At 39.3% G+C, this 26,835-nt stretch overlaps 1 protein-coding gene across 4 annotated transcripts in view; it reads right to left on the bottom strand.

Annotated features, from left to right (window-relative positions):
* Positions 1-26,835, bottom strand: part of TARBP1 (TAR (HIV-1) RNA binding protein 1) — a 119,065-nt gene that overhangs the window by 9,866 nt on the left and 82,364 nt on the right. For 3 of the 4 annotated variants that reach the window (XM_067535836.1, XM_067535837.1, XM_067535840.1), the window contains 9 exons: positions 25,884-26,004; positions 21,860-21,970; positions 20,421-20,570; positions 17,095-17,181; positions 15,014-15,210; positions 13,159-13,240; positions 11,104-11,275; positions 10,621-10,812; positions 1,024-1,148 (listed from right to left, as the gene is read on the bottom strand). In XM_067535836.1, coding sequence (XP_067391937.1) covers positions 1,024-1,148; positions 10,621-10,812; positions 11,104-11,275; positions 13,159-13,240; positions 15,014-15,210; positions 17,095-17,181; positions 20,421-20,570; positions 21,860-21,970; positions 25,884-26,004 — 1,237 coding nt within the window. The remainder of the gene's footprint in view (positions 1-1,023; positions 1,149-10,620; positions 10,813-11,103; positions 11,276-13,158; positions 13,241-15,013; positions 15,211-17,094; positions 17,182-20,420; positions 20,571-21,859; positions 21,971-25,883; positions 26,005-26,835) is intronic. The other variant, XM_067535839.1, reaches the window with a different exon arrangement.

Here is a 26,835-nt window from a genome sequence, read left to right as displayed (position 1 = left end):
TACCCTGAAATCCTTTTCTGGTACTCTGTACTGATTAGCTGATGTGTAGGTGGGCTTTCTTTCTACTAGTATGGTTTTGTGGTATCTCTGAAAGGGACCTTGGAATACATTTTTCTTTTTTCCCCTTCTTCCTGTCTTTATAGCTAAACTTGTCAGATACATATCAGAGGCCAAGTCTCTCAAGCAGTGTAAAATTTATCATTATTAGTGTTCTGCATAGGTTGTGTATAAAAAATGTTGTTTAAATGCATGTCTGTTATGTCATTGAGGCAGAATGTTATATGGCTTTGTAATTTATTCTGAAAACAAAACTATTTTAAAGGATTGACAAAAGTGTGTAAATTCTCTGTATTTCACTCCTAAGTCAGAAATATACTTTTCCAAGAATAACTATAAGTAGACTCAGAATACTATGAAAATTAAAGCTGACCTTGAAAAAGCATTTGTCTATATAAAAGACTACAAACAGAGGCTTACATATAGTGCCAAGTGCTAGACCTACTGTCTGAAGCAAGGTGCCCTGGATTTTGATAAATTAGAGAAAAGGCTCTGAAATCTACCTTGTAAATTAGTTTCAGGCAAACTGTGTGATTAATGATTCTCATTATGTCACTAAAAGTAATGGGCTAAACAAGATGAGATTAATAACATTTAAATTAATCACTTAAGTTTACAAAAGAATTTTAAATTCCAATGTACAACCAGCAGCTGTAAAATACTACAGTCTGAGTATAAGAAACAAAAGGCAACTAGTACAATCAGTTTCATTAACACAAAAAATAATCAACAAACCTTTTAAAAACTGCTACAAGGACATTCAAAAGCAGCAGGCTAATGCAAAAATACCTTGATACTAGCATGAAACAGAGAAGTACTTGTGCCAAATGGGTAAAGCAATTAATTTTCGGGGGGGGGGGGGGGGGGGGAGGGAGTGAGACCCTGGACTTTAAGGCATCAGTTTGAATGAATTTACATGTACAGTATTCCTTTCAAGTAAGTAACAAAAATACTTTTTCTACCTACCTCAACAAGAGGAAGCCACTGTTCCGCAGAAACACTGAGGTGCTGAAATTGTTTATCATTTATATAATGAAGACTGCCAACAACTAAAGCAGATGCCCCAAATATTTCACTTGTACGACACAAACCTACAAATAAGCACAAGATTTAAAATAGGAAGATTACTTTGAACAACAAAACTAAGGTATTAGATAGAGCACATGAAATAGAGAAGACAATCTGAGAACAATAATCTCCAGCAATATAAACATTTGTCTTCTTTAGCCCTCTATTTGTAATTAACAGGGTTATTTCCAAGTGCTTTTCATATCTGTTCCAAATCACGACTCTCTCAATGTCAGCAGAAAAAGGAAAATGCCTTCTATAATCCATCAGTAGGTTAGAAAAACAAGGTTACTTACCAGTAACTGACATTCTTTGAGATGTGTTGCTCATATCCATTCCACTATAGGTGAGTGCATGCCTCTGTGCACAGTTCCCGGAACTTTTTTCCCCTTAGCAGATCCCTTAGGGCCAGCTCTGGTGCCACCTGGAGTCCCGCGCACATGCCGCGGTATATGAGGCACTGCCGACCCTACGCCCCCTCAGTCCCTTCTTTCTGGCAACTCTGGCAGTGGGGATAGGGGGTGGGTTGTGGAATGGACATGAGCAACACATCTCGAAGAACATTAGTTACTGGTAAGTAACCTTGTTTTCTTCTTTGAGTGATTGCTCATGCCCATTCCAATATAGGTGACTAACAAGCAGTACCTTGGAGGTGGGCAGGAGTTACCAGTGAGCTGCCCTCAGCACAGCTCTGCCGAATTCCGCGTCCTCTCTTGCCTGATGGACGATGGTGTAGTGGGACGTGAAGGTATGCACCGACGATCAGGTGGTGGCTTTGCAGATGTCCTGCAGGGGCACTCTCTCCAGTAAGGCTGTAGACGAGGCTTGAGCTCTGGTTGAGTACGCTGTGATGGTTGCTGGAAGCGGCACCCTCGCCTGCTCACAGCAGAACCTGATGCACGATGTAATCCACGAGGTGATGCGCTGGGTGGAGACAGGTGAGCCTTTCATCCAGTCTGCCACTGCGACGAAGAGCTGCGTCGATTTCCAGCTTTGTATGCTCAATGTAGAAGACCAGGGCTCATCTCATGTCCAGTGAATGCCATTTCCTCTCCTCCTCCGAACCGTGCGGTTTGGGAAAAAACACGGGGAGAAAAATATCTTAGTTACAATGATATTGGGAAACCACCTTCGGCAGGAAGGCTGGATGAGTAACATCCGCCCTGTCCCTCTTTATTTTCAGCAGGACCTTGGGCAGGAGAGGAATGGGCGGAAATGCATACGAGGGTACCCCGTCCAGTCGATGAGGAACGCGTCGGAAATCGACCCAGTCTCGCGACCCCAGAGTGAGCAGAACCTCGGAAACTTGGTGTTCCAGGCTGATGTGAATAGGTCCAGTTGGGGAACACCCCACTTCTGGAAGATCGTAGTCACGACCTCTAGGTGCAACGACCAGTCGTGGCGGGGTAGAAACGAGCTGCTGAGGCGATCTGCCTTGTCGTTCCTTACTCCTGGGAGGTAAGAGGCAGTCAAGTGGAAATCGTGCCTCACAGCAAAGTCCCACAGACGGGTAGCTTCCTCACAGAGAGTCGAGGAGCGCGCTCCCCCCTGCCTGTTTATATAAAACATAGCTGTGGTGTTGTCCGTCAGCACCTGCATGACTCTACCTGTCAGGAATCGGAGGAACACCCTGCACGCTAGGCGAATAGCCCTCAGCTCCTTCACGTTGATGTGCAGGTGCCTCTCCTCCCCCGACCAGAGCCCCTGAGTGCTTAGGTTGGTGCTGATGTGGGCTCCCCATCCCACATCCGAGGCATCGGAGATTAGGGTGACCAACGGGACTAGTTCCCTAAATGGAATGCCCTTCAACACTGCCCTGGGAGACCTCCAACAGTCTAGGGAGGCTAGGACGGGCAGGGGAATTGTGACCACCCGATCCAGTGGGTGTCTGCTCGGCACATATACCAAGGCCAACCATGCCTGAAGCGGTCAGCCTCAGGTGAGCTAGTCTCATTACATACGTGCAGGCCGCCATGTGGCCTAACAGCTGTAGGCAGTGCCTGGCTGCTGTTGTGGGGCATCAGTGCAGCTGGGAGATGATAGAGACCGTAGCCTCGAAACATGGCTGAGGCAGGAAGGCTCTGGCCTGAGAAGCGTCCAGGGTGGCCCCAATGAATTCTATATGTTGCACTGGGGTTAGTGTGGACTTCTGCTAGTTTATGAGCAGTCCCAGCCTGCTGCACGTGGAGCAAGTGAGGGTCACACTCTCCTGCACTTGGGACCTGGACCTGCCCCTGATCAGCCAATCCAGATAACGGAAGATTTGTACACCCTTTCACCTCAGGTGGGCCACCATTATCGCCATGCATTTGGTGAACACCATTGGAGCCAAAGATAGGCCAAAGGGTAGGACTGTAAATTGGTAGTGGGAGCCAGCCATCATCAAATGGAGGAAGCGCCTGTGGCTGGGGAGGATGGACACATGAAAGTATGCGTCCTTGAGGTCAAGGGCAGCATACCAGTCTCCTGGATCCAGGGAAGGGATTATGGAGGCTAGGGAAACCATGCGAAACCTGAGTCGTTTGACATATTTGCTTAGACGACGCAGGTCTAATATGATCTCAGACCCCCCTTTGACTTGGGGATGAGGAAGTACCTCGAATAGAACTCCTTCCCCTTTCTGCCTTGAAGAATTATAACCACCACTCCTATGTTGAGGAGGGTGTCCACCTCCTGCAAGAGGAGTTGCTCATGAGAGGGGTCCCTGAAGAGGGACGGAGACGGAGGTTGTTGGGGGGAGGGGGAGTAAAAGTAAACCGTAGGGCGTAGCCCCCCTGAGACTATCCCGAAGACCCAACAGTCTGATGTGATCTTTGCCCATTCAGGATAGAAGGGTCTTAACCTGTTCAGGAAGGGGCAGGGCAGATCCAGGAGAACAGTAGGGGCGCCACCCTCAGGCGCACCATCAAAATTGCCTCCTACGATTGCCCGACCCCCTGGGGGGCCCCTGCTGGGGGAGTTGAGGACGAGCTGGTGGGCTGATTCCATCTTCTAAGCCCCTTATTTCTGTCCCTATTTCTATAGGGTTGAAAGGGCCTAGGCAGAGGCCTTGGTTGCTGCTGCGCTTGGGGCCATGACTGCCATTCGGAAGCCTGGGCCATGTACAGGCCCAGGGAGTGAAGCATGGCCCTGGAGTCCTTCAGACCGTGCAGCTTCACATCGGTCTGATCGGAGAACAGGGCCGACCCATCGAAGGGGAGGTCCTGAATCGATTGCTGCACCTCCTGGGACAGGTCCGAGGATTGCAGCCATGAGTACCTCCTCATGGAAATGGTGGGGGCTATGGCCCTACCCGCCGAGTCAGCAATGTCACTGGACATCTGGAGTGCTGCCTTAGCCATCATGATTCCTTGTCCAGGATGATGGTAAAGTCTGCAGCCTGATCCTGGGGCAGGGCCTCAGCAAACCGCCTGAGGGAGTCCCGCAAGTTAAAGTTATATCTCCCCAGGAGGGCCTGATGGTTGGCAATCCTGAACTGCAGGGCTGCCATAGAATAAATTTTTCTCCCAAACAAATCCAGCTTTTTGTTGTCTTTGTTCTTGGGAGTGGAACCAGGCTGATCTTGCCTGTCCCGCTGGTTGGCCTCGTCTACCAGCAGGGTTCCTGAGACTGGGTGAGTGAACAAATACTCAAACCCTTCGACTGGGACATAATACTTTTTCTCTTCCACCCTTGACGTAGGGGCGACTGAGGAAGGGGTTTGCCACAGGGTCTTTACGATTTTGAGGACCCTACCGTGGACTGGTAAGGCCACTGTTCCTAGGGCAGCCACCGCCAGCACACGGAACAGGGTATCATTGGCCACCTCTAACTCCTTCACCTCCAGGCCCAGGTTAGAGGCCACCCTCTTGAGCAGCTTGTGGTGCGCCCTGAAATCCTCCAGTGGCACCATGTGGTCCTGGGAGACTGACTTGTCTGGTGAGGAGGAAGAGGACTGCCAAGGCGCGTCCTGTGGGTGCTTCCCCCACCTGAGGTGCGCCCGTAGAGGATCCCTCCATGGGATCCGACTCCTCGTCCGAGGAGTGGTGTCTATAAAAGCCTTCTCTTGTGCCAGACACACCGACTGAATCCCCGATGACAGGATGGATTGGGCCCTGGACCGATCTGGATGCCCCATGGGGCCCAATAAGGCCATTGCTGCGGCCATTGTCCCTGGGACCAACCTGGGGCTGACTGCATGCACCACCTGCTGTGATGCCTTGTGGGGGCATCGGCTGTCCCGATGACTGTCCCCCCTGTGAAACCCCAAGCCACTGGACCGGCAGTGCTGTGCACGTTCTCGGTCCCAGGTGCCCTTCCATGCCAGGGACCGTCCCCTTGACACCTTCGACTCAGAGGACGACAAGGATTGCCCTCCATCGTCACAAGTGGTGCCGACGGACGGAGGCACGCTCCAAAGAGCTCTTGGTACCAGAGCGCCATCTCGGTACTGACGACTTGCGGTGCCGCTTCCCTTCGGTGACAGAGACTGGCGCCGCTCCAAACTCTGTGGTGCCGAGCCGTACTCCGGTGACCAGGTTCCACGTCGTGGACTGAATGGTGCCGGGTCCTTGGATGGCAACCGGGTTCTGCGCCGCCTCAGTGCAAGCGAACTCCTCGGTGCTGAGTCCTCCGACGATGACCGGGTTCTGCGCCACCTCGGTGCAGGCGAACTCCTCAGTGCTGGGCATCTTGAACAGGAGCTTTCTGAGTGCCGCCTGGCAGACCTCAATCGGTGCCACCTCTTGGCCTGCACTGCCTCCAGTGCCGGGGACCAACGTCGGCGCCGAGAGGGAGACTCCTCATCCTGAGTCGAAGCAGGCCAGCTCAAAGACACCAACCTGGAGCAACTGCTGGGGGAGCATCCTCATTCTACCCATGGTGGCCATCCGGCAGGAGATCTTCCTTCCCATACCGGGGATCTCCACTGCCCTTCGGGGGGACCCAACGCAGGCTTGCCTTGGGACACTGGCCCCTTCTCCGTCGGCGGAGGGGGGGGCGGAGGTGGCATAGGCAAGGCCAACAAGTCTCTTGCCGCCTGAAAAGCTTCTGGTGTTGACGGCGTCGGCAGGGGCACTCTCCCACTTCCAGGTGTCGGGGTAGGCTCCCTGCACAGAGATGCAGGCACCAGAGAAGACTCGACAGCCCAGCTCGGTGCATCTCCGCACTCAATGCTGCCCATACCGACGGGCAGGGGAGTGTCTGCACTCTGTGCGCCTCTTTTTTTATCGGCGCCAGGGATGTTGCTTGGTGCTGAGTCGATCCCGGTGCTGGCGGTGCACTCTGCACCAAGGTGACACTTGGTGCCGAGGTGAAGCGGGACAGCTCAGACGGTGGATGGAATGCTGCCTCCATGAGCAGGGTTTTTAATTGGGTCTCTTGGTCCTTCTGAGTCGGCGGTTTAAAAGCCCTGCAGATCTTGCACTTATCTTTCCTGTGCTGTTCCCCCAGGCACTTAAGGTACCGATCGTGGGGGTTGCTGAGCGGGAAAGCCTTCCCGCAGGAGACACACGGCTTAAATCCTGGTGACCGGGGCATAGCCTGGCCGCTCTAAGTCCCCAGAGGGACTTCTTATCTAACTACACTAAGAACACTTAACAACTACTTAAACTAACTAAACTACTTCGAATAACAATAGTTCAAAGGGCAATAGAACTTGCAGAGAGCAAGGCTAGTTCCAGCAACCGTCACGGGTGGAAAGAAGGAACTGAGGGGGCGTAGGGCCAGCAGTGCCTCATATACTGCGGCACGTGTGCGGGACTCCAGGGGGCACCAGAGCCGGCCCTACAGGATCTGCTAGGAGAAAAAAGTTCCCAGAACCGTGCACGGTGGCGTGCACTCACCTATAGTGGAATGGACATGAGCAATCACTCAAAGAAGAACAAACAAACAAACCAACCAACCCCAATTGTACCACCAGTCCTACAAAGCATTCTGCAGCATTTACTTCCAATGATGTTACAGTGCAGTGGTCAGCATATATGTATGATTTTGGTTTGCATTCATATACACAAGGAGAAATCTCTGGCCAGCAGAGTTAAGGACAGTAAGAAGGAGTTTTATAACTATATTAGGAATAAACAGAATCCTCACAATAGATTTGGTTCATTACTAGATGGAAATTGTGGAATTATCAATAATAATTGCAGAAAAAGCAGGTGCTCTATAAATATTTCTGTTTTGTATTTGGGGAGAAAACAGATGATATAGTCTCATCATATGGTAACACTCGTTCCATTCCACTTGTATCTCAGGAGGATGCTAAACAGAAGCTACTATAGTTAAACATTTTAAATCAGCAGGGCCAGATAACTTGCATCCAAGAGTTTTAATAGAGCTGGCTGAGGAGCTTGCTGGACCATTAATGTTGATTTTCAATAAGTGTTGGAGCACTGGGGAAGCTCCAGAAAACTGGACGAAAGCTAATGTTGTGCCAATTTTTAAAAAGCATAAACAGGATGACCTAGATAATTATAGGCCCCTCAGTCTGACATCCATCCTAAGCAAGATAATGGAGTGGCTGATACAGGACTCGATTAATAACGAATTAAAAGATGGTAATGTAATTAATGCAAATCAGCATAGATTTATATAAAGTAGATCCTGTCAAACTAACTTGTTATGCTTTTTGATAAGATTAATTTGGTTAATAAAGGTAACCACGTTGACATAATATACTTAGATTTCTGTATGACATTTGACTTGCTGCCACACAACATTTTGATTAAAAAACTAGAACAATATAAAATTAACATTGCATACATTAAATGGATTAATAATTAGCTAAATGAAAGGTCTCAAAATGTAACTATAAATGGGGAAGTTGTGTTCTTGGCCCTACGCTATGTAACTTTTTTATGAATAACCTGCAAGAAAATAAAATCATCACTGATAAAATCTGCAGATAACACAAAAATTGAGGGCCTGGTAAATAATGACAAGGACAGGTCACTGATTCAGAGCAATTTGGATTGCTTGCTAAATTGGTGCAAGCAAGCAATGTTTGTTTTATTATGGCGAAATGTAAATATATACTTCTAGGAAAAAAGAATGCAGGCCATACTTATAGGATGGGAGACTCTGTCCAGGGAAGCAATGACACTCAAAAACATTTGAGTGTTGTAGTGGCTAATCAGCTGAATATAGTCCCCAGTGTGATGGGAAAGAGCTAATGTGATCTTTGTATGTCTAAACAGGGGAATTTTGAGTAGGAATTGAGAGGTTATTTTACCCCTATATTTGGCACTGGTGTGACCACTGCTAGAATACTGTGTCCTGTTCTGGTGTTGACAATTCAAGAAGAATGTTAATAAATTGGAGAGGGTTCAGCGAAGAGCCATGAGAACGATTAAAGGATTACAAAACACGTCTTATAGTAATAGAGACAAAGTGTTCAATAGATTTATTTTAACAAAGAGAAGGTTAAGGGGTGACTTTATTATATTCTATGAGCATCTACATGGGGAACACGTATTTAATAATGGGCTCTTCAATCTAGCAGAGCAAGGTATAACACAATCCAACAGCTGGAAGCTGAAGACAAACAAACTGGAAATAAGGCATAAATCTTTAACGACGAATGCAATTAAACACTGGAATAATTTACCAAGAAATGTGATGGATTTTCCATCACTGACAATTTTTAAATCAAGATTGGATATTTTTCTAAAAGCTATTATCTAGGAATTAATTTGATGATGTTCTATGATCTGTGTTATATAAGAGATCAGACTAGATGATCACAATGATCCCGTCTATGAACAAACAATTAAACATCTAACAAGAACCTTGGGATAAGTACACATTCGAGCATGACATTGCAAACACTATCATGAATAGTGCTAGTGATCATAACTAGCTCCAGTATAGTCAGTGAAAATAACAACAGTATATCAGCAAGTTATACCTGTAGTAAGTCTTTCAAGGATTTGATTCTTATATTAAAAATGCATAATATGGTGGAATCAATACTTAAATGTTAGGATGTTGGGAGCTCTCTCTCCCTAATCCATAATTATGACAAACACTAGTATTTTCACAGGACTGAAGATAACTGTTCTAGTGTGAGAGAAAAAAAAATGTAAAAAATAAACAAGATTTTCCTATAGCCACATACGCAGGAGCAATTGAAGCAAACTGAATTGTGATAGGAGGACATGGATGACTAACTGAATTGGGTTTACAAGAAAGGTTTATTTGAAACATACAGAACCATCCATATGTTTTTTTGTAAGCAATGACCACAAAACACATTTGGGAGTAGGAGAGAGTTGACTTTCCTTTTGTGAACCAATTGTTCATTAAAATATAATTACCTATTTACATCTGAAGTGCTTAAAACATTTTCTAGTATAAACATGGGGAAAAAAATTCCTTGTTATATTTTTAATAAAAACTTTAAAACTCTAAAATAGGAGGATAAAAAGCAATGATTTTTTAAATTTAAAATCAGATTTTTTTAAAATTTAAATTAAATAAATATCTCTCTTGAAAAATAAACAAATTACATTTGAAATTGTGATAACCTATGTAAAGGCCTAACCTTAGTGCAATCTACTAAAGTCATCTAAATTAAATACAAAAAAATTCAAGAACTACATGTTTGCTGTCAAAATTTTACAGAAAGTCAAACCACTGAACTGGTGGTAAACCTTGGTTAAGGACCTGGAACTAGAGTTTGTTGAAGTGCTAAACCAACTTTCAATGGCAGTAGCTACTTTTGCAGATGCAGAAAGAATATTTTCTTCATTTCAGTTTATTCAATTAGTTCAGTTCAATGACTAGTTCATTGAAAGTTGAGAAATGGCCTGGGAATTGAAAAAGCAGGAAAGCTTATTTTCCTCTTTTAATCTGTGAATAAAAACTAGGTATGTATGAGAGGATGAGATTACGAGTTCTAAATTCCTGAATGATATGGTGGCCAAAAACAATCAGTTCAATTCACTAACTACAGATAATACTTACTTTGTTTAATAAAACAGTTGGTTTTAAAGCCAAAACATGTTTTGCTAAACATAATTTTATTTCTTATGTATCCAGCACATTTAGGTAGTTTTATTTAACTAATAAAAACAATCTGAAAATACTATTGTCATAATTTTTAAATTTAATTCCAATTTCCAATCCAAATGCAGTTTAACACAAATCATAAGTAAAAAATTAATCTAATGAATAAAATGTGTCATTTTTTCACCATTCTAACAACAAAAAACGTAAAAATTATTAATCTGAATAAATATATGTTGAGCTATATAACTGCTTAAATAAATGTGTATCTAGTGCATTTTCCTAGTTAGCAAAAAAAAAACAGTACCAAATTATACAAACCAATGAGAACCAACCTTTCTTTAGGAAGCTAACTAAAAAGAACAATGCAAAATAATATTTAAATTGATCATTTAAAATCAAAGTTTCCTGCTTCCTGATTTAAACCATGATTAAACTCAGTTATTTAAATAACAAAGTCAATCCACCCTGCTCAAATAAAGGCTTAAAGATATATGCATTCAACCTTACCTCCTAAATTGGTGGGTTTATCAATAAGTGAGGCCACTACAATCAGGCTACTGTTTGATTTACCAAGTTTAGCTGCACGATCCTGAAATACCAGTTCCAGATCTAAATCAGGACTACTGTTTTTCCAAGGGATGATCTTTTTCTGAACATCTGTCCATTTTGCTTGATTATCCGTGTCTACGAAATCTGAACCTAAGAAAAAGTGTTATGTTTAGTTATTGAGATGTGGAAAATGCTGTCATGATAATAAAACTTTTAGGGATCAACTGTTTACTAGGGCACCAAAGTGGTACCCTTCTGAAACTATTAGTGTCACATATTATCATCATTCTGTATACATTATGCTGATAGCATAGAACTATATACTCTACAGCATTTTTTTAACACTTATGTTTAGCAGAGGAAGTACAGACAAAATATATTGCTACTACCAAACCCAAATAATTAATCTTAGCTCAAAATACATATGTACTTATATTTTACCCATATCTTGCTGAGACCAGTCACTTGGTTTTAGATTAAGAAGTTCAGTTCGAGAATGAAACCAATGAAATGCTGCAGGCAAAGCAATGTCAGTATATCTGGTAAATTTACAGAGTGGGATCCATTCATCTTCAACAAGTTCTGAAAGGCGTGGAAGGGTGTAAAATATTGTCTGCAATGCAACAGAAAACTTTTAGAATAATCTCAGAAAAAAATTAAAATTCGAAGAGATACAAAATTAACTTCAGCATTATTTTATATTACAAATATTTTATTTTTCATAAAATATAACTTTCTGATCAATACATCTCTGAATACGCATCACCTGGTGCAATACAGTAACATATATTTAAAATTATGGACATTTTCCAGTTTTAAAGATAAAATCCATAAAAACTCCTACCAAAGCAACAATCTAAGAAAAAGTCTTTACAATTATTATACTGGAAAATGTCCCAAAAGTACAACTTTTCTAATGTTAAAAGTTGTTTGTTTAAGGGGCTAGAAAGCAGTAAATGAACTCAGACACATACAGGAAGCTTATACTTTAGAGTATAGAGTTCTGAAGGGCAATAATTTTTTAATCTCCATATTTCAAGAAAATAAAAAGCTATAAAAGATGTTAACACCTAAAAATAAGTCATAACTGGCCTAAATACAAAACATGGGGATGGAAAGTGGAGGGGAAATCAGGAAAAAATAGAAAACCACAAACTGGAAATCCAGACCTTTTTCAATTTCAATTGTAAGTTCTACTTAAATCAGTGGAATGTTACGGCTTTCCTCATATATTGGTGCAATCATTAAATTTCACATTAGTTTGGAACTAAAAAAATGTGTAAGTGAAAAAACCACAATCCTTTGAAGAAATCTGTGAAAATCTAGTCTACAGGGAAACTAAGCTAGTGATCTTAGTCGAATCTTCTTGAAAGAAATGAGCAGATACAATCTGGACTCCAAAAAAGCAAGAATGTAGTTCATTCAATGACTTCCTGTTCCTGTTTTAGAACAACAGTTCTAGTTAGAGTGATTTATAGAAATTTACTGGGCCATAACAAAAAATATTAAGATCTTTAGAAAACTAATTGATCACCAATAGCATGGATGGATTGAATACATAAACTATTCATTTATCAGCTGAGATGCTCAAGTATAGAAGACGCTCCAAATTCATCTTCTAATGTAATACATTTGAAAACAGATATTTTTCCTCAATCAACAGCACAGGAAATACAGCAAATTTGAAATTCTGAAAGGAGGTGCTGTTTCTGTCAAGATAGACGTGCCTTTTTTCTCATTCATGCCTCTCTTCTGCTTTACCCACGCTGCTCCTGTTTTTCATCTTTACCTTTATTTTGCTTTTCTTTCTTTCTCTTTCCCTTTTGTTAATCACTCAGCTTCCAGTTATTCTGAGTCATGGTGATGAAGGAATGCTGAAGGAGGAACTGATATGTCTGACTTGAATGTATCACTTTGTCTTTAGCTGACAGAAGGTATTTTAGCTAAGCCACTTCAAAAAGCAGTTTACCAGCATATCATAGAACAAGTGCAAGAGTGACAGGAATGAAAATTCTGAAGGTGGGTCATAAAAAAAAGTTGTGGGGGCCCATATATGTCAGTTTGCTGCAAACGAACTACTTCAAACAACTGATCAAGCAATACATATATATATATATATATATATAGAGAGAGAGAGAGAGATAAAGAGAGAGAGAGAGTGTGTATTAGTAGTACTATGTAAGTAGTAAGGAGTTCACTTTTCTGCTTCCTAGAGATTACCAATAACACTCCTATATTTCTGGGTTTTCTTTTTAATTGATTTAGTTTTCTAGCCATGATTGCTATAAAAATTAATTTTAAAAATCACTTGAGTCCAAATATGTTTGTTTTACTCTAAGATGCATCATAATTTTATGAAGCCATTTTTCAGTGACATCCAAAAATCATTTATAAGTGAACATTAATCATCATGCAGTAGAACAATGTCCATATTACAAATACAGCAGTAAAGGAGTGAAAAATTATTGACCATTATATACAGTATTTTGTACTTGCCTCTAGACTGTAATCCTTCAGGGGATGAAATGTTGCAAAAAAGAAATGATCTTGGATTCGTTGCCAATTCTTTTTAGCATTCCTATGCATTGCAAAAATATGGTAAGATATACCAAAATTCTACACATTGACTTATTACTGTCTGACGGAAAAGAAGTTCAGTTTAAATGTATATATTATATATTGTGTTAATGGGAAGGAGATTACTTTAAATATGCATTCACCACTAAAGACTCATATTTATTAATACAATGAACAGAAAATATATTCACTTTGTGTTTCTAGGAAGGAACATATCACTATGAATTATGGTAATTAAAGTAACTATGTTTAATAGGGAAAGGTATCCTACCTAGGCCTCTCTTAGAGACTGGGAACGAAAGTTCTCTCGAACTCAGAATATGAGGACTTGTGAATGGTGACAATACAGACGAATGAAAAATTAAACAAATTAAACTGCTTAAGACCCCAAACCAATAATAGAAGGAGTGTTCATGTCGATCTAATTATAAGTATGCTGCAAAAATAGCAGATAATCAATTTCTCTATTATTTCAGTCTTCTCTTTCTCCTTGCAATGGCTAGTGAAATTATAAAAACCTAAAATAGTGTAGGGAGCTGCAATCAATATTTTATTTCTTTAGGTTTCAGTGATACGACATATATTTGCAGGAGGATGCTAATTTCTCAAGTCTTGGCAGATAAAAATACCCAAGCCTGCACCCATTTGATTGGATGTGGAGTAGGGAGATAAATGAACAGATTATTAATAGTGTTAGTAACACGCTAACAATTTCACTGTATGTTTTGTGATGGATTTACACCCAGCAAGGACTTTGTTGTGCTCACTAAACATTACACTTTGAACAGGAATTTCCTATGTGAATGATCATTTAAACCAAGTACAGAAGAACCTCCATTTTATGAACAACAATTTTATGAACGACCATTTAAACAAACTATTCTTCCGCCACAGAAAAAAACAAGAGGTCACGTAACAAGAGAAATGTTGATTAAGAATATGTTGACATCCCTTCACATTCCAATGCCCTCAATGCACTGGAAATCATTCTGCAGTGGTTTGATTGTAAGAAGGCAGCTATGCAGTGCACCATACTATAACTTACGTACCATACCCACTGTAATTTTGAGATGTTCAATGTTAGGAACTTTTGAATTTTATGAACTCAGCAATCCCCAATTAGTTCATAAAATAGGAGTTCTACTATAATTCCAAAAACAAGTACTGGCATATTTTTATATATAGCCAAGAAATGCAAATCTTCTGGCAAACAATCTGTTAGATTAAACATTTAAACACCAGCACTTTGTAAACATGTTGCATTGACACACTAGCCCCAATTTGCAATACAAGGAGAACAAATAAACATTTACTACAGATTTGTTAGCTATAAGCTTTGTTTGTTTTTCAGTCTGGGAGGCAAGATGAGAAAATTCAGGGCAAAGACTGCAAAAAGTTATGAGCCCTATTTCCCCAAGTAACTAAACTCATCTCCATTATACTGCTGACAGTCTAAATAACATAGTCTGCTCACTTTCTCAGACAGGCACAAAAGTTTCTACTAAGGATCCAGATTAAATAAAACCTTTTAATTCTGAAATACAGAGAATGAAGAATGTTTTCTATGATTTCATTTTATCTGCTGACATGTCTTCAAATTCCATTTCTAAGTGTTCTGCTTAAATAGATGAAACACCATCAAAATTACAAAGATTTTGAGAAGATTAGATAAATGGTTTAAGGTCCTTAGACACTACAAATGAATAACTAGACCTCTGAAACCCAGCAAAAATAAATGGAAGAATTGCATATAAACCAGAAGAATTTTACGAACCCTGAACCATGCATGTTTTCCACTTGATGAAGACTCGATTCAATAACTGGTGTCAAAGCTTCAAATTCTTCCACGCACAATGATTTGCACATGCCCCAGATTTTCTTGAGAGCTACCAATGCATAAAGTCGAACACTGAAATTGTGGTTGAAACACCACTGTAGAACAACAAGAAGGGCTTTCTTCAGAATTGGTTTCTAGAAGGAAAAATATTCTTTAGTTTATATTTTTGACTCATCACAGCATTTGACCCCTGGAGAGCATAGGAAATAGTTTGGGATTGTGAAATAAGCACATTAGCTAGTGTTCTGCTAAAATGGTCTGCAATAAAATAGCCAACAAAGTTGACATTTAAATTAAAATCTTTAGGTTTCAGATTTGACAATCCATTCACATGAATGGGAAAGTTCACAACTCTAAGAACCAAAATCATGTCTATACACGTAATTATTTAGAAATGAATAACTCCATGTGTGGACACTTTTATTACAGAATGATAGTACCTTGCTCCTGTTTAGTTTAATTAGCTTATTTAAAAAAATGCAACTCTTATCTATAAATGTTTGAAGTCCATGTTCGCTTTAATTCGTAAACACACCAAAATATTATTTACTATTTATATTACCATAATATCCAGCAGCCCTAGCCATGGGCCAGGATCCCATTGCGCTAGATGATGTACTAACAAAAACAACAAAAATAGTCCCAGCCCAAAGAATGTGCAACCTAAGTATAAAACATCAAAAGGATACATTCAACTAGACAGGGAGTACAAGGAAACAATGAGATAATACTGGTCAGCATGATAGGCTGTGGTGTCAGGACAGCACTGGCCTAACCATTGTCATGTTTTTATAGGCAATCACAGCAAAGGAGAATACTGAAGGAAGACAATGAGATAGCTTTGTGGGTGATTATGGGGAATTCCTCCCAAGTCTGAGAGGCAGCATGGGAGAAGCCTGATGTCTTCTGGAGGTGTGCATCAAGCAATTAGTTAAATGGACGCTCCACTTGAAACCTAATCAGTTTATGAGTTTAAAGTAGTCTCTGATACTATACCTTTCCCTAAGTTCTTCTGCCACTGTGGTTTTGAAACTCACCTTTTTCTATTTAATAAAATGTATTTCTCTCCTCTCTTGCTGTGTAAAAGCTCTCACACAAACAATAGAGGAAACCAACAAATTACAGAGAGGGGGAAAAATAGTAAAACTGACTATACTCAAAGTGTTATCAAATGCACTAAGTGACAAAACTGGAAAAATAAAGAATGTGTTTCCTCTAATCAGTTTCAGCTCAGTAATCTGAAATGCCAACTGTAATATTATTAGCTAAATGTTTTTCAGACATAGATGTGATTTTGAAGTTGACAATATTCCTTTAATAAGCACAATTACTTTTACAAGTAGTCCAAAAGAGAGAAGAGAATAGAAGGCAGCAGTGTGTGAAGGTTTCTGCTCCATAAGAAACACAAAAGGATGAGGTAGTGCAAATAGCTATGCTAGGCTCACAAACTTAATTGAACATCACACATTCCTATCTAAAACATTAAAATTGAAAATTGTAAATGCACAACCAGATATTAAAAACACATTATTTCACAAACAAATCTTCAGGGTTGGTTTTGTTTTTCTCTGATTTCCTTTGGCCGTTTCTAACTTAAATTTAATATTTTGGACAACAAGGGAAGAGTTTTATTTAAGTTTGATAGTCTAACACTGATTAACTTAATCTTGACAACCCATACAAACAGGCCATTGAAGAGAGCAGGATTACTTATAGCAGTAATGATTTGCAGGATTGGTCTGTATCTGCATTTGGACTTTTATCCTCCAAATTATTTGTACAAAAGACTCCAGAAGTCATCTAAACTAGTGGCAAACTGACACAGTTACAAAAAAACACAAGGAAAGTTAACGTTTGCCAAACCAAGAGAGAGACTGACTAAATTATAGTAATAGGGAAATAAACATTTCCAAGATTCTAAGAAACAATTACAAACAATTTTTTAAAAATCACTATACAATTGCAATTGTGATCATCCCTTTAAATGTTTATTCTAGTTTTCAATAATTTTAACTTACCTTCGCAGAGGTATTTTCAAGAATAATGTCAAAGTGAGACAACACGGATAAAAATGTACAGATGCTAGTTTTAAGCTTTTCTTCACCCTGATGTGAACAGAATGTAATGAATGGAAAAATGTTGTATATGTACTCTTTTGTATTTCACAAAGTGTTCTATAGACTCCAGTTATACCTACAGTTGTTACAGCCACAATGACCATTATTGAAGATGCTGGAATATCATGATGTTTCCACAGCGACACTTATTCATTAAAATACTCAGATACATTTTGTACAAGAGTATCGTTTTAGTTCTTCATATTTTTTAATTTTTTTATAAAATATTTTTAACCAGTACACGATACTACAGTATATATGAAATAAATTGGCACTCAGTTCAGTCTAGATCAAAAGTTATCATAACAATTTGTCCTTCTGCAAAGAAAAGAAAAAAAAAGAGGTAAAAAGACTAAACTAGGAGACTGAACTGTTTTGTTACTTGCAGCGGTAGCCCCCATATAATAAGGCTGAATCACATTGAGGAGGCCACATGGGAAAACTTGTGCTACTGTTACTTTTGCTGTATGGTTCTGTGGATTAAATGGGGGATTTGGATTCCTATGTGGCCATTCCAGCACCTATCATATTACACTAACAAGGTCAATTTCAAAAATAAATTCATTGAAAAAAATTCCAAAAAATAATGCTCCCAAAGTTTACTTTGTCAAATTGGGAGTCTGGAAGAACGACATCATACTTCACAGATGTGAGCAATATCTAGTGATAATAATTCAGAGTTTAAGGCCAGAAGACACCACTAGATCATCAAGCCTGACCGCCTATGTATCACAGTTCTCTAAATTTCATTCAATTACCACTGTCTTGAGCCCAATAACTTGTGTTTAACTAAAGTATAACTTGTATTTTGCTAAAGCTTATCTTACAGAAAGGCATCCATTCTGGATTTGAAGACTCAAGAGAAGGAGAATCCATTACTTCCGTTGGTAATTTGTTCCAAAAGTTAATCACCCTTACTGTTTAAAAATGTGTACCTAAATTCTAATTTGAATTTGTCTGGCTTCAGATTCCAACCACTGGTTCTTGTTATACTTTTCTCTTGCTACATTAAAGAGCCCCCCGGTACCTGGTATTTTCTCCTGTGAAGGTACTTATACACAATAACAAAGTTGCCTCTAAATCACCTTTCTGATAAATTAAACAGATTGAGTTATTTAAGTCTATTACTGTGAAGCATTTCCTCCAGTCCTAAAATCATGTTTGTGGCTCTTCTCTTCATCTTCTCCAATTTTTCAACACCCTTTTTAAAATGTGGACACCAGAACTGCACACAGTATTCCAGTACCAGTACTGTGTACAGAAGTAAAAATCTCCTCCCTCTTCTTACCCACCAGTTATACATCATGGATCACATTAGCCCTTTTTGTCATAACATTACACTGGGAGCTTATGTTGATTTGTTTGTTCACTATGACCCATAAAATCCTTTTCAGAGTTCTGTTTTCCAGGATACATTCCCCCTTTCTGTAGGTATGGCCTACATTCCTTGTTTCCAGATGTGTAACTTTGCATTTGGAGTATTAAAACATATTTTGTCTGAGCAGGCCCAGTTTACCAAGCAATCCAGATCACTCTATATGATTGCCCTATCCTCATTGTTACAACTGTGCCAATCTTGGTATCATCTGCACATTTTAACAGCAAAGATTTTATATGTATTTCCAGAGCACTGATGAAAATGTTGTATAGTGCCAAACCTGCAAAACCACACTAGAAACACCCCCATTCAATGATGATTCCCCAATGACAACTAATTTTTGAGATGTCAGTGAGCCAGTTCTTAATCCATTTAACGCGTGCTCCAATGATATTGTAAAATACTTTTTTTTTTTAATTTGAATGTCACGCAGTACTAAGTCAAATGCCTTAGAAAAGTCTATTCTATTATATCCATAGTTACATTTGTCAACCAAATTTGTAATTTCAAAGAACGAAATCAGATTTGTTTGACAAGAACAACTGAACTATTGTGACTGGCATTAATTACAGATCTATTCTTTATCAATTAAATCCTGTATGAACTTTTCCATTATTTTGCCTGGAACTGATGTCAAGCTAACCAATCTATAATTAGCTGGATAATCAATCTATAGTTAACTTGGGCCATCCCACTTTCCCTTTTTGAATAATGGCACAACATTAACACTCTTCCAGTTTTCAGGAATTTCTCTGGTACTCCACAATTTATTATAAGTTTACATCAGCAGTTCAGAGATCTCCTCAGACAGCTCTTTTACGATTCTAGGATGCAAGTTATCTGAGCCTACTAATTTAAAAATGTTTATTGCCATTAGATGTTATCTAACATCCCCTTCAGTGACGAATGGACTAAAAGGTACATCTTCAGCCCCATAGGACACAAGTATGTGCTCCTACTTCTTTCCGAATACAGAACAGAAATATTTATTGAACACTTCTACCATAGATAGGCCATCAAGATTAAAATAAATATTTGTTTTATTTGTGCATTTTGTTTGTTAACCACATTAATAACTTTTGCAGGTTTTTCCTCCACTGGAAATGGTGAATTTTAAGGAATCTTTTTAGCAACATATGAAAATACAAAATATCTTGAAAGACAAAAGTGAACAATATTAAAAATTTGTCTCCAATACTTGTAACTGTGTAACATGATGCTGAGCAAAACTGCCACATTAAAAGCTATAATTTATAAATGAAAATATTACTTATATCACACACACACACACACACACACACACACGAAGCCAGATTCTGTGCGGCACTTCACAGACAATTCAGATAGGGAAACAAAGGTGACTTTTTCATACTTTTGTACTTCCAAGATTCGGGGCTGGTCCAGAGGTTGGCTTGGCTCCCAGAGTAAGACAGATAAGCTCTTAGGACTGTTTTAAATTACAGTGCCTGCAATGACTTTGTGGAGCCATCCCTCATCCCATCATACCCCTGAAAGCCCCTATATTGGTGGCTGCAAGGAGGGGCATTAGGGCTGTTACACCAACATTATTCTTCCTGGAGAACCACAGCGAGCATGGGGATTTCTGAGCTGGAGGCATCCATCCAGGTTATAGCCCCCTTTTACACCAAAGTATCATATCAGAATGGTACCCAGCATGAGATTCTGTGGGTTTGATCTTGTGTTTTTTAAGCCTCAAAACATCTACTGACTTTATGATAAATTTTGGATTCACACAAAATATTGTATTAGATCCCATGTATGTGAAAAGACATCTTATATTCTTTTTTTTCAAATTAGATACAGAATGAATGTTAAAATGTGTACTTACATAGTAGAAACAATTCCAGAAGTTTTCAAGAAATTGAGGGTATTTGTGTAGAATCAAGATGATAATCCATTCTATTAAGTATTTTATGGATGCTTGATTGTTATCAAATCCAGCCTGAAAAATCTTGTCAAGAGTCCCTGTCAAAATATTCTGAGCAAAATAAAATTAAAAAACCCTCATTAATTAGTCATCTAAAGTTTCATCAATACATTTCAAAATCTTGCTAAACTACAAAAACAAAAACTTTACTGTCATTTATTCCTCAAATCTTGTTTGAAACACTTTAAAACAATCAAAGCAAGAATATTTAATAGATATTTAATATCTATATGCTACAGATTCACCAGTGTGGGAAAAGCTCTATTCTGCAGGGGGATGCTGGGCCAAAAGGAAGTATGCTGCAGAACTGCTGCTTTGGCCTCCACTGCCTTATCTTGCCATTTATGTTAACCTCAACACACAGCAGAAGGTGGTCCTTTATTTTTCATTAAGGGGTGGGAAGGAAGTGCTAGGGATGTTTTTTAATTATAACTATTAACAAAATACCTTATTTTCAAAATCAATAACTGTTTTATATAACCAGTTCATATGAAGTAGGAATAAAGAGAGACTATCTATTGAACTTTTATATTATTAAAAATTATATTGTGGTGCCAACATTTAGGTCATCACTCTACCTGTTCTAGAGATTGAATATAGCACTTGTGCAATCCTTTCAATGGCTTCTTGAGCCAAAATGTTCATGCCAGGTGGCAGGCCACTGTGTTTTTAAGTGCATTATGATAGTTTATCCAAATTATGCAAAATATTCCATTAGAAAAAAAAATAAATGAAATTCAAACAAGCACCACTGGTTTAGAAAAGTAAATCCTGAACATTCTGAATATTCTAAATAGTAATATTTTTATTAAATGAAAAATAGACTCAGCAATCTGTCTAGGATATTTAAGGGCGCAAATCACTACAGTATCTAGCGGTTGGCTATACAGAATTTAAGGACTAGATTCTGCAAATGGATCCAACCTGTTCACAACATCCCTGTGCCTCTGTAGAGACCTACTGAAATCAGTTGGGCTCCATGTAGGCACAGGGGTGCACCTATGTGGATCCATTTGCTTGATCCAAAGTTAAGACTGAACATAGTGATAATTGTATTAGTCAGCCTTCATGTAAATAAATTAACAATCAAATCTGTTGTTATGTACGTAAGTGTTACAACCAATATTTTCTCTCTATAGAAAATCCATCTTACATGAGAGTTCATGTTGCAGGACTGAAGTTTATATCATACTGGACTTTTGGATGCCAACTGCAAATATAGATCAAATATTTATGAAATTGCCTACTCCTTTTAATATATTCAATTTTGCTCACCAAAATTCCTATTGCAAAAGTAGATTCCATTAAAAATAAAAGCAATTATGTAATAAAGATAATACCTGATCAAGTTTTGGAAAAAGAACTAGCATTGTTTGCCACAACCGATTTTTAATTCTGTGTTGTAAAGAGTTCACATAATAGCGTGTTCTAGATTTGGACACCAATTCATCCTGAAACGAAATTCAAAGGACACATAACCAATTTTTTTAAATTTTAAAATGTAAGAAATGGAATGACACTGTATGTATAAGATGTCTCTCTTCAATAGCTCTTCAATTATTATTCTGAAATAAGCAAATTTTAGTATCTTAATTTCGTGGTTCTTTAGAATTACTTTTTGAAACCCATACACAGGAAGTAACTGAACTTGGAGAGGATACTAAGCAAAATTAAAGGGTCATTCTTATTTTAATATACAACCATACAAATCTTATGTGTTGAGATGAGACTTCGTTAATTTGAAAGAATGTGTCCAAAAGATTATCCAAAAGCAGCACCTACAGTATACAAGAAATGCAACATAAACAGAAATATGGATCCCAGTTTTTCAAACTAGATTACCTAAATTAGGGCACTCAAATTGACATTTAGTTGTATAAAACAAGTATTAAGGCTCCTACTTGCAGATATGAACAACCAAATGAAGAAACATATGCTCTAATTTAGGTGTCCAAGTTGAAAATTGAGATTAGCATTTTGATAATACTATAAATTCAGTTCTGGAGTTTGGGTCAGTTTGCAACTGCAGTTCTAGTTTAAAAAAAAAACCAGGCACAAATTGGAGTTCAGTAACAGAAAAATGTTCGTATGAGAGAAAATAGGTCAAATAAATCCAGTATTAAGCAACTGTCAATAGAACACAGTAATTTAACTTTAGATCAGGCAGTATTTCCCTATATAGTCTCCCTTTTACTTATCAGAATATTTAATTGAAAATATTTCCTTAACTTTTTTTGTGCGTGTGTAGTACTCTGGAGGTTCAATTCACATTAATAGCATAACATGAATACATTCATAATTTATTTACAATTTTATTTGTTTGTGTTTTGTTTTGTTTCATTTTAGATTTAAGCAATAAAGAGTGCTTATATGAAAGCTCTAGACACCCTAACCCTTCATTAAACTCATAACAGAATTGTAATATGTGCCCCTTAGAGTATGTCTATACAGCAAAGAAAAGCCCTTGGCTGGCCCATGCCAGCCAACTCGGGCTCATGGGGCTTGTTTACTGTGTAAACTTTCAGGCTTCTACTGGAAACCAAGCTCTGGGACCTTCCCAACCTTCAAGGTCCTAGAGCTTGGGCTCCAGACTAAGCCTGTAAATCTACACAGCAATGAAACAGCCCTGCAGCCCGAGCTCCGCAAGCCTGAGTTGGCTACCACTTGCCAGCTGCATGCATCTAGTTGCTGTGTAGACATCCTTAGTGGCTCACAGCAGTAGGGATTGAATTCGTGACACCTGTGGACCTAAAAGCATGGGCAGCTTCTACTGTCTAAGCTGAAAGAGCCAGCCCTGTTAGATTTAAAGGCTGTAGCCAACTAATAAACCTCTGTGCTTCAGCCGCTAGAAGAGGACAGAGAGGCATACTGTCGGTTATGTAATGCCTACCATCCAGCAGCATAAAATATTCATACAAAATAAATGAATTAATCCAGATATTAAATCAAAGAAGCCATCCACCCCTCTTAAGCCCTCAACTTTCTTTCCAATCTCTCTGTGCCAAATAAGCGGTTTTTCAGCATGTCCATCAAATTTGGGCTATTTCAGAATAAGAGAAGGAGCAAGTTCCAAAGTCTTAAGACCCTCCAACAACGTACTGCCAGCAACCCTTCTCTTTTATAGCAAGGGGAATCCCACACAAGTGCCTCTACTGACTGCAACTGTGGCAGTATGTCAAGAGAAGAGAGATGGTCTCCTCAGATAACATAAAAGTTAAACAAAGACCAAATAAAGAGAAGCAAGCCCTCTCTCTGCCAAGTGGGACTTAAATTCTGGCACAAAGATCCTTGGAATCTGTGGCAAGCCTTTTAAATATTCTGTAAAATGTAAAACTAATTGAATTAAATATGAAAATAAAGAATACAAACAGTGCAGTAGCCCATGTATTATTTATTTTGATATTAAATTTACTTTATTTTATACTGTGCTCCCATTTGAAGTTGCCATGGATTTTGAATTCACAATGCATAATTGCTCTGCAGAAGTTGTCAGTGGGGAAGTTGGTGGTTTTGGCATCTGGGTGGGGAACCACTGAGGTTTCTGGCACCAGAGAGGGGGGAGTTTGGTACTGTGAGATAAATACATTGGCTGGACAATTTGCATAAAAATGATCAGCAGTGAAATAGTTAACAACATTCCCATTTAAGGCTGGGATTTTCAAGGAAGTCTTAGGGTGTTAAATGCTCAACTTCCCTCAAGTTTTAATGGGAATTCAATACCTAATTCCTTTAAGCTCTTTTGAAAATCACAGCCTAAACTATCATCTTTGGATTTTATATTTAATTGCTCATTAAAATGAATAGGGCAATTAATATATCTCAGAACTAATGTTTCAGCCTATCCGCAGGTAAAGAAGAAAACACTGCATTGGCTACACTACATTTATGCTTTCAAAGTTTTCTTCACACAAGTGAGGAATAGGATTTTTTTTTAACTGAAGCTTAGATTATGGAGCACAATACCGTGGTAGATGTTGGATTCTACAGCTAAATCCACAATGGTGGAATGCACTGGGCCTGAGTTACAAGCAAGCTAAACAAGTAATTTTATGGATGACCGAACCAGTATTTCCAACACAAATTTTAAAATCTGAGGTCAGATTCTCAGCTAGTAGAAATTGGCACAGCTTTCACTGAAGCCTGTGGAGTTATGCAGATTTCCATTAGCTGAGGATCTGGCCTTTGATTTGTATAAATACTCACGTGCAACTTTGACATCTGTGCCAACTGCAGAAATGTTCATGAAAAGCAAATGTAAAAAGAGGCAGGACTACGGACAAAACAAGTTCATTTAAAAATCAGAATATTAGGATAATTTTTACTCTAGTAATTGTGGGGGGTAGAGGGAGGTTCGGAATGGAAGAAAAAAATGGGGTTGGTTATCCCTCCTGCCAATCATCATGGAACTGGTAGATAAGTAATTTGGTCAACCTGAATTGTAGTTTATATGACAATTTTATAAAGCTGGAAGATAAAATAAGTGAATAGTCCAAAATAACAACCACAAGAATTGCACAACAAAACTGAGGAATGCAGCTGCCAAGGTAGCTTTAAGTCACCTTTGCACTGTTCTGATCTTCAGCCAGTCCAGTCACCCAGCAGAATTTAGAGCAGCCTAAAATCTAAATTACACCAGCTGCCAATAGCCCTAAGAGGATGTCACAGCAGCCATGGACTGTTGGAGGCCATGGAAGGCCCTTCACCAGACACATAAAGGGGATTATCATAGGAGCTTATGTGCTACCAGAGGGTCTCCATGGGCATGGATGATCCTCTCATGGCAGCTAAGTCAGCTTTGAAATGCTTTTGGGGGGGGGGGGGGGGAGGAGGAGGAGAGAGTGTAGCCATGGTATATCTAAAGATTGGGCCTCCCCCTCCCATCATCCAAAAAGTTTATTTTTATAAGCCAAACCTCATAGAAATGCTTACAAACAGCCTAGAGTTTATTGGACAAGAAAGATATTAAACAACGCAGTAGAAGAGCAAGGGAAAACCAGTATTTTCAGGCCCCCCCAAATACAAATTTTCAAGGCAATGATGCTTATGGTTTGAATACATGGAATGAAAAAACAACTCTGCATAAATGGAGTAACAAACCTGAGACTGGCTACTCTTACTTCCTTAGTTCTGGCTGAATAAACTCTATTTTCATCCTCAAGCAACAATATAGCCAGGAATATTCAAATCACACTGACAGGTCTTTTGGAGCAAAAAGATACATTATATATTGGACAATGAAGTCAAGGCTAGATATGCTTTAAAAAAGATTTTGACCATTCCACAAATACCCTTCTGAATATGTTTTATTTTAGCTAATCAGTATGATACCAATATTATGTATATTAAATAAAAACAGAAGTTTACTTTATCAAGTAGTTTGATGACTAGGTCTTCCATAAACATCTTGTGCAATGTATCTGCTCCATCCAACAAGCATAAAAATTTGATGGCACAAACTCGCACATAATGGTCATCCCTGTTGGTACTGTAAAACATTAACATAAAAATGAGAATCAACTAATTCAGATATTAAGCAAGTTGGACCTTAAATTATAAAAAGTCACATAGATTTATTATCTAAAGTATTAATTTGATATTTTCATTTTATTAAACACAAATATGAAGACAGAAAGAAGTTGGACACTTGGGGAGAGGCAGAGGACACCCCTAAAGGTTCAAATGTTTTGCATCAGTACTTGGTGTTACATTAAATGAATATACATGTTTTATCAAATTATATAGGCAAATGAAAAGAATGGTTACTTAACTTGTAACTGTTGTTCTTCAAGGTGTATTGCTCATGTCCATTCCCAATTTAGGTGTATGTGCGCACCACATGCATTGGTGCTGGAAAACATTTTCCCCTAGTGGTACTCGTACAAGCCAGCTCTAGCACCCTCTGCAGCGGCGAGCACATGTGCTCACATATAGGGGCCGCCGGCTCCCCCTCCCTCTCAGTTCCTTCTTGCTGAAACTCCAACTGAGGGGAAGGAGGGCGCGTGTGGAATGGACATGAGCAACATATCTCAAAGAACAACAGTTATAAGGAAAGTAACCATTCTTTCTTCTTTGAGTGCTTGCTCATGTCCATTCCCAATTTAGGTGACTCACCAGCAGTGTCTCTGGAGGTAGGCAGGAGTTCATGGACGGGATGCTTGAAGCACCGCTCTACCGAAACCAGCATCATCCCAAGCTTGCTGCATTAAGGTATAGTGGGGACACGAAGGTAGGTATCGATGACCAGGTAGCTGCCCTGCAGATATCCTGGATGGGGATATGCGCTTGGAAGACTGCAGATGATGCCTGTGCTCTCGTT

Source organism: Emydura macquarii, unplaced genomic scaffold (assembly GCF_026122565.2).
Source record: "Emydura macquarii macquarii isolate MOO-44397 ecotype Brisbane River unplaced genomic scaffold, CSIRO-AGI_Emac_v2 contig_3517, whole genome shotgun sequence".
In the NCBI taxonomy this organism is placed as follows: domain Eukaryota; kingdom Metazoa; phylum Chordata; order Testudines; family Chelidae; genus Emydura; species Emydura macquarii.
The sequence above is the reverse complement of the archived record's forward strand: the minus strand, read 5'-3'. Positions and strand labels throughout refer to the sequence as shown.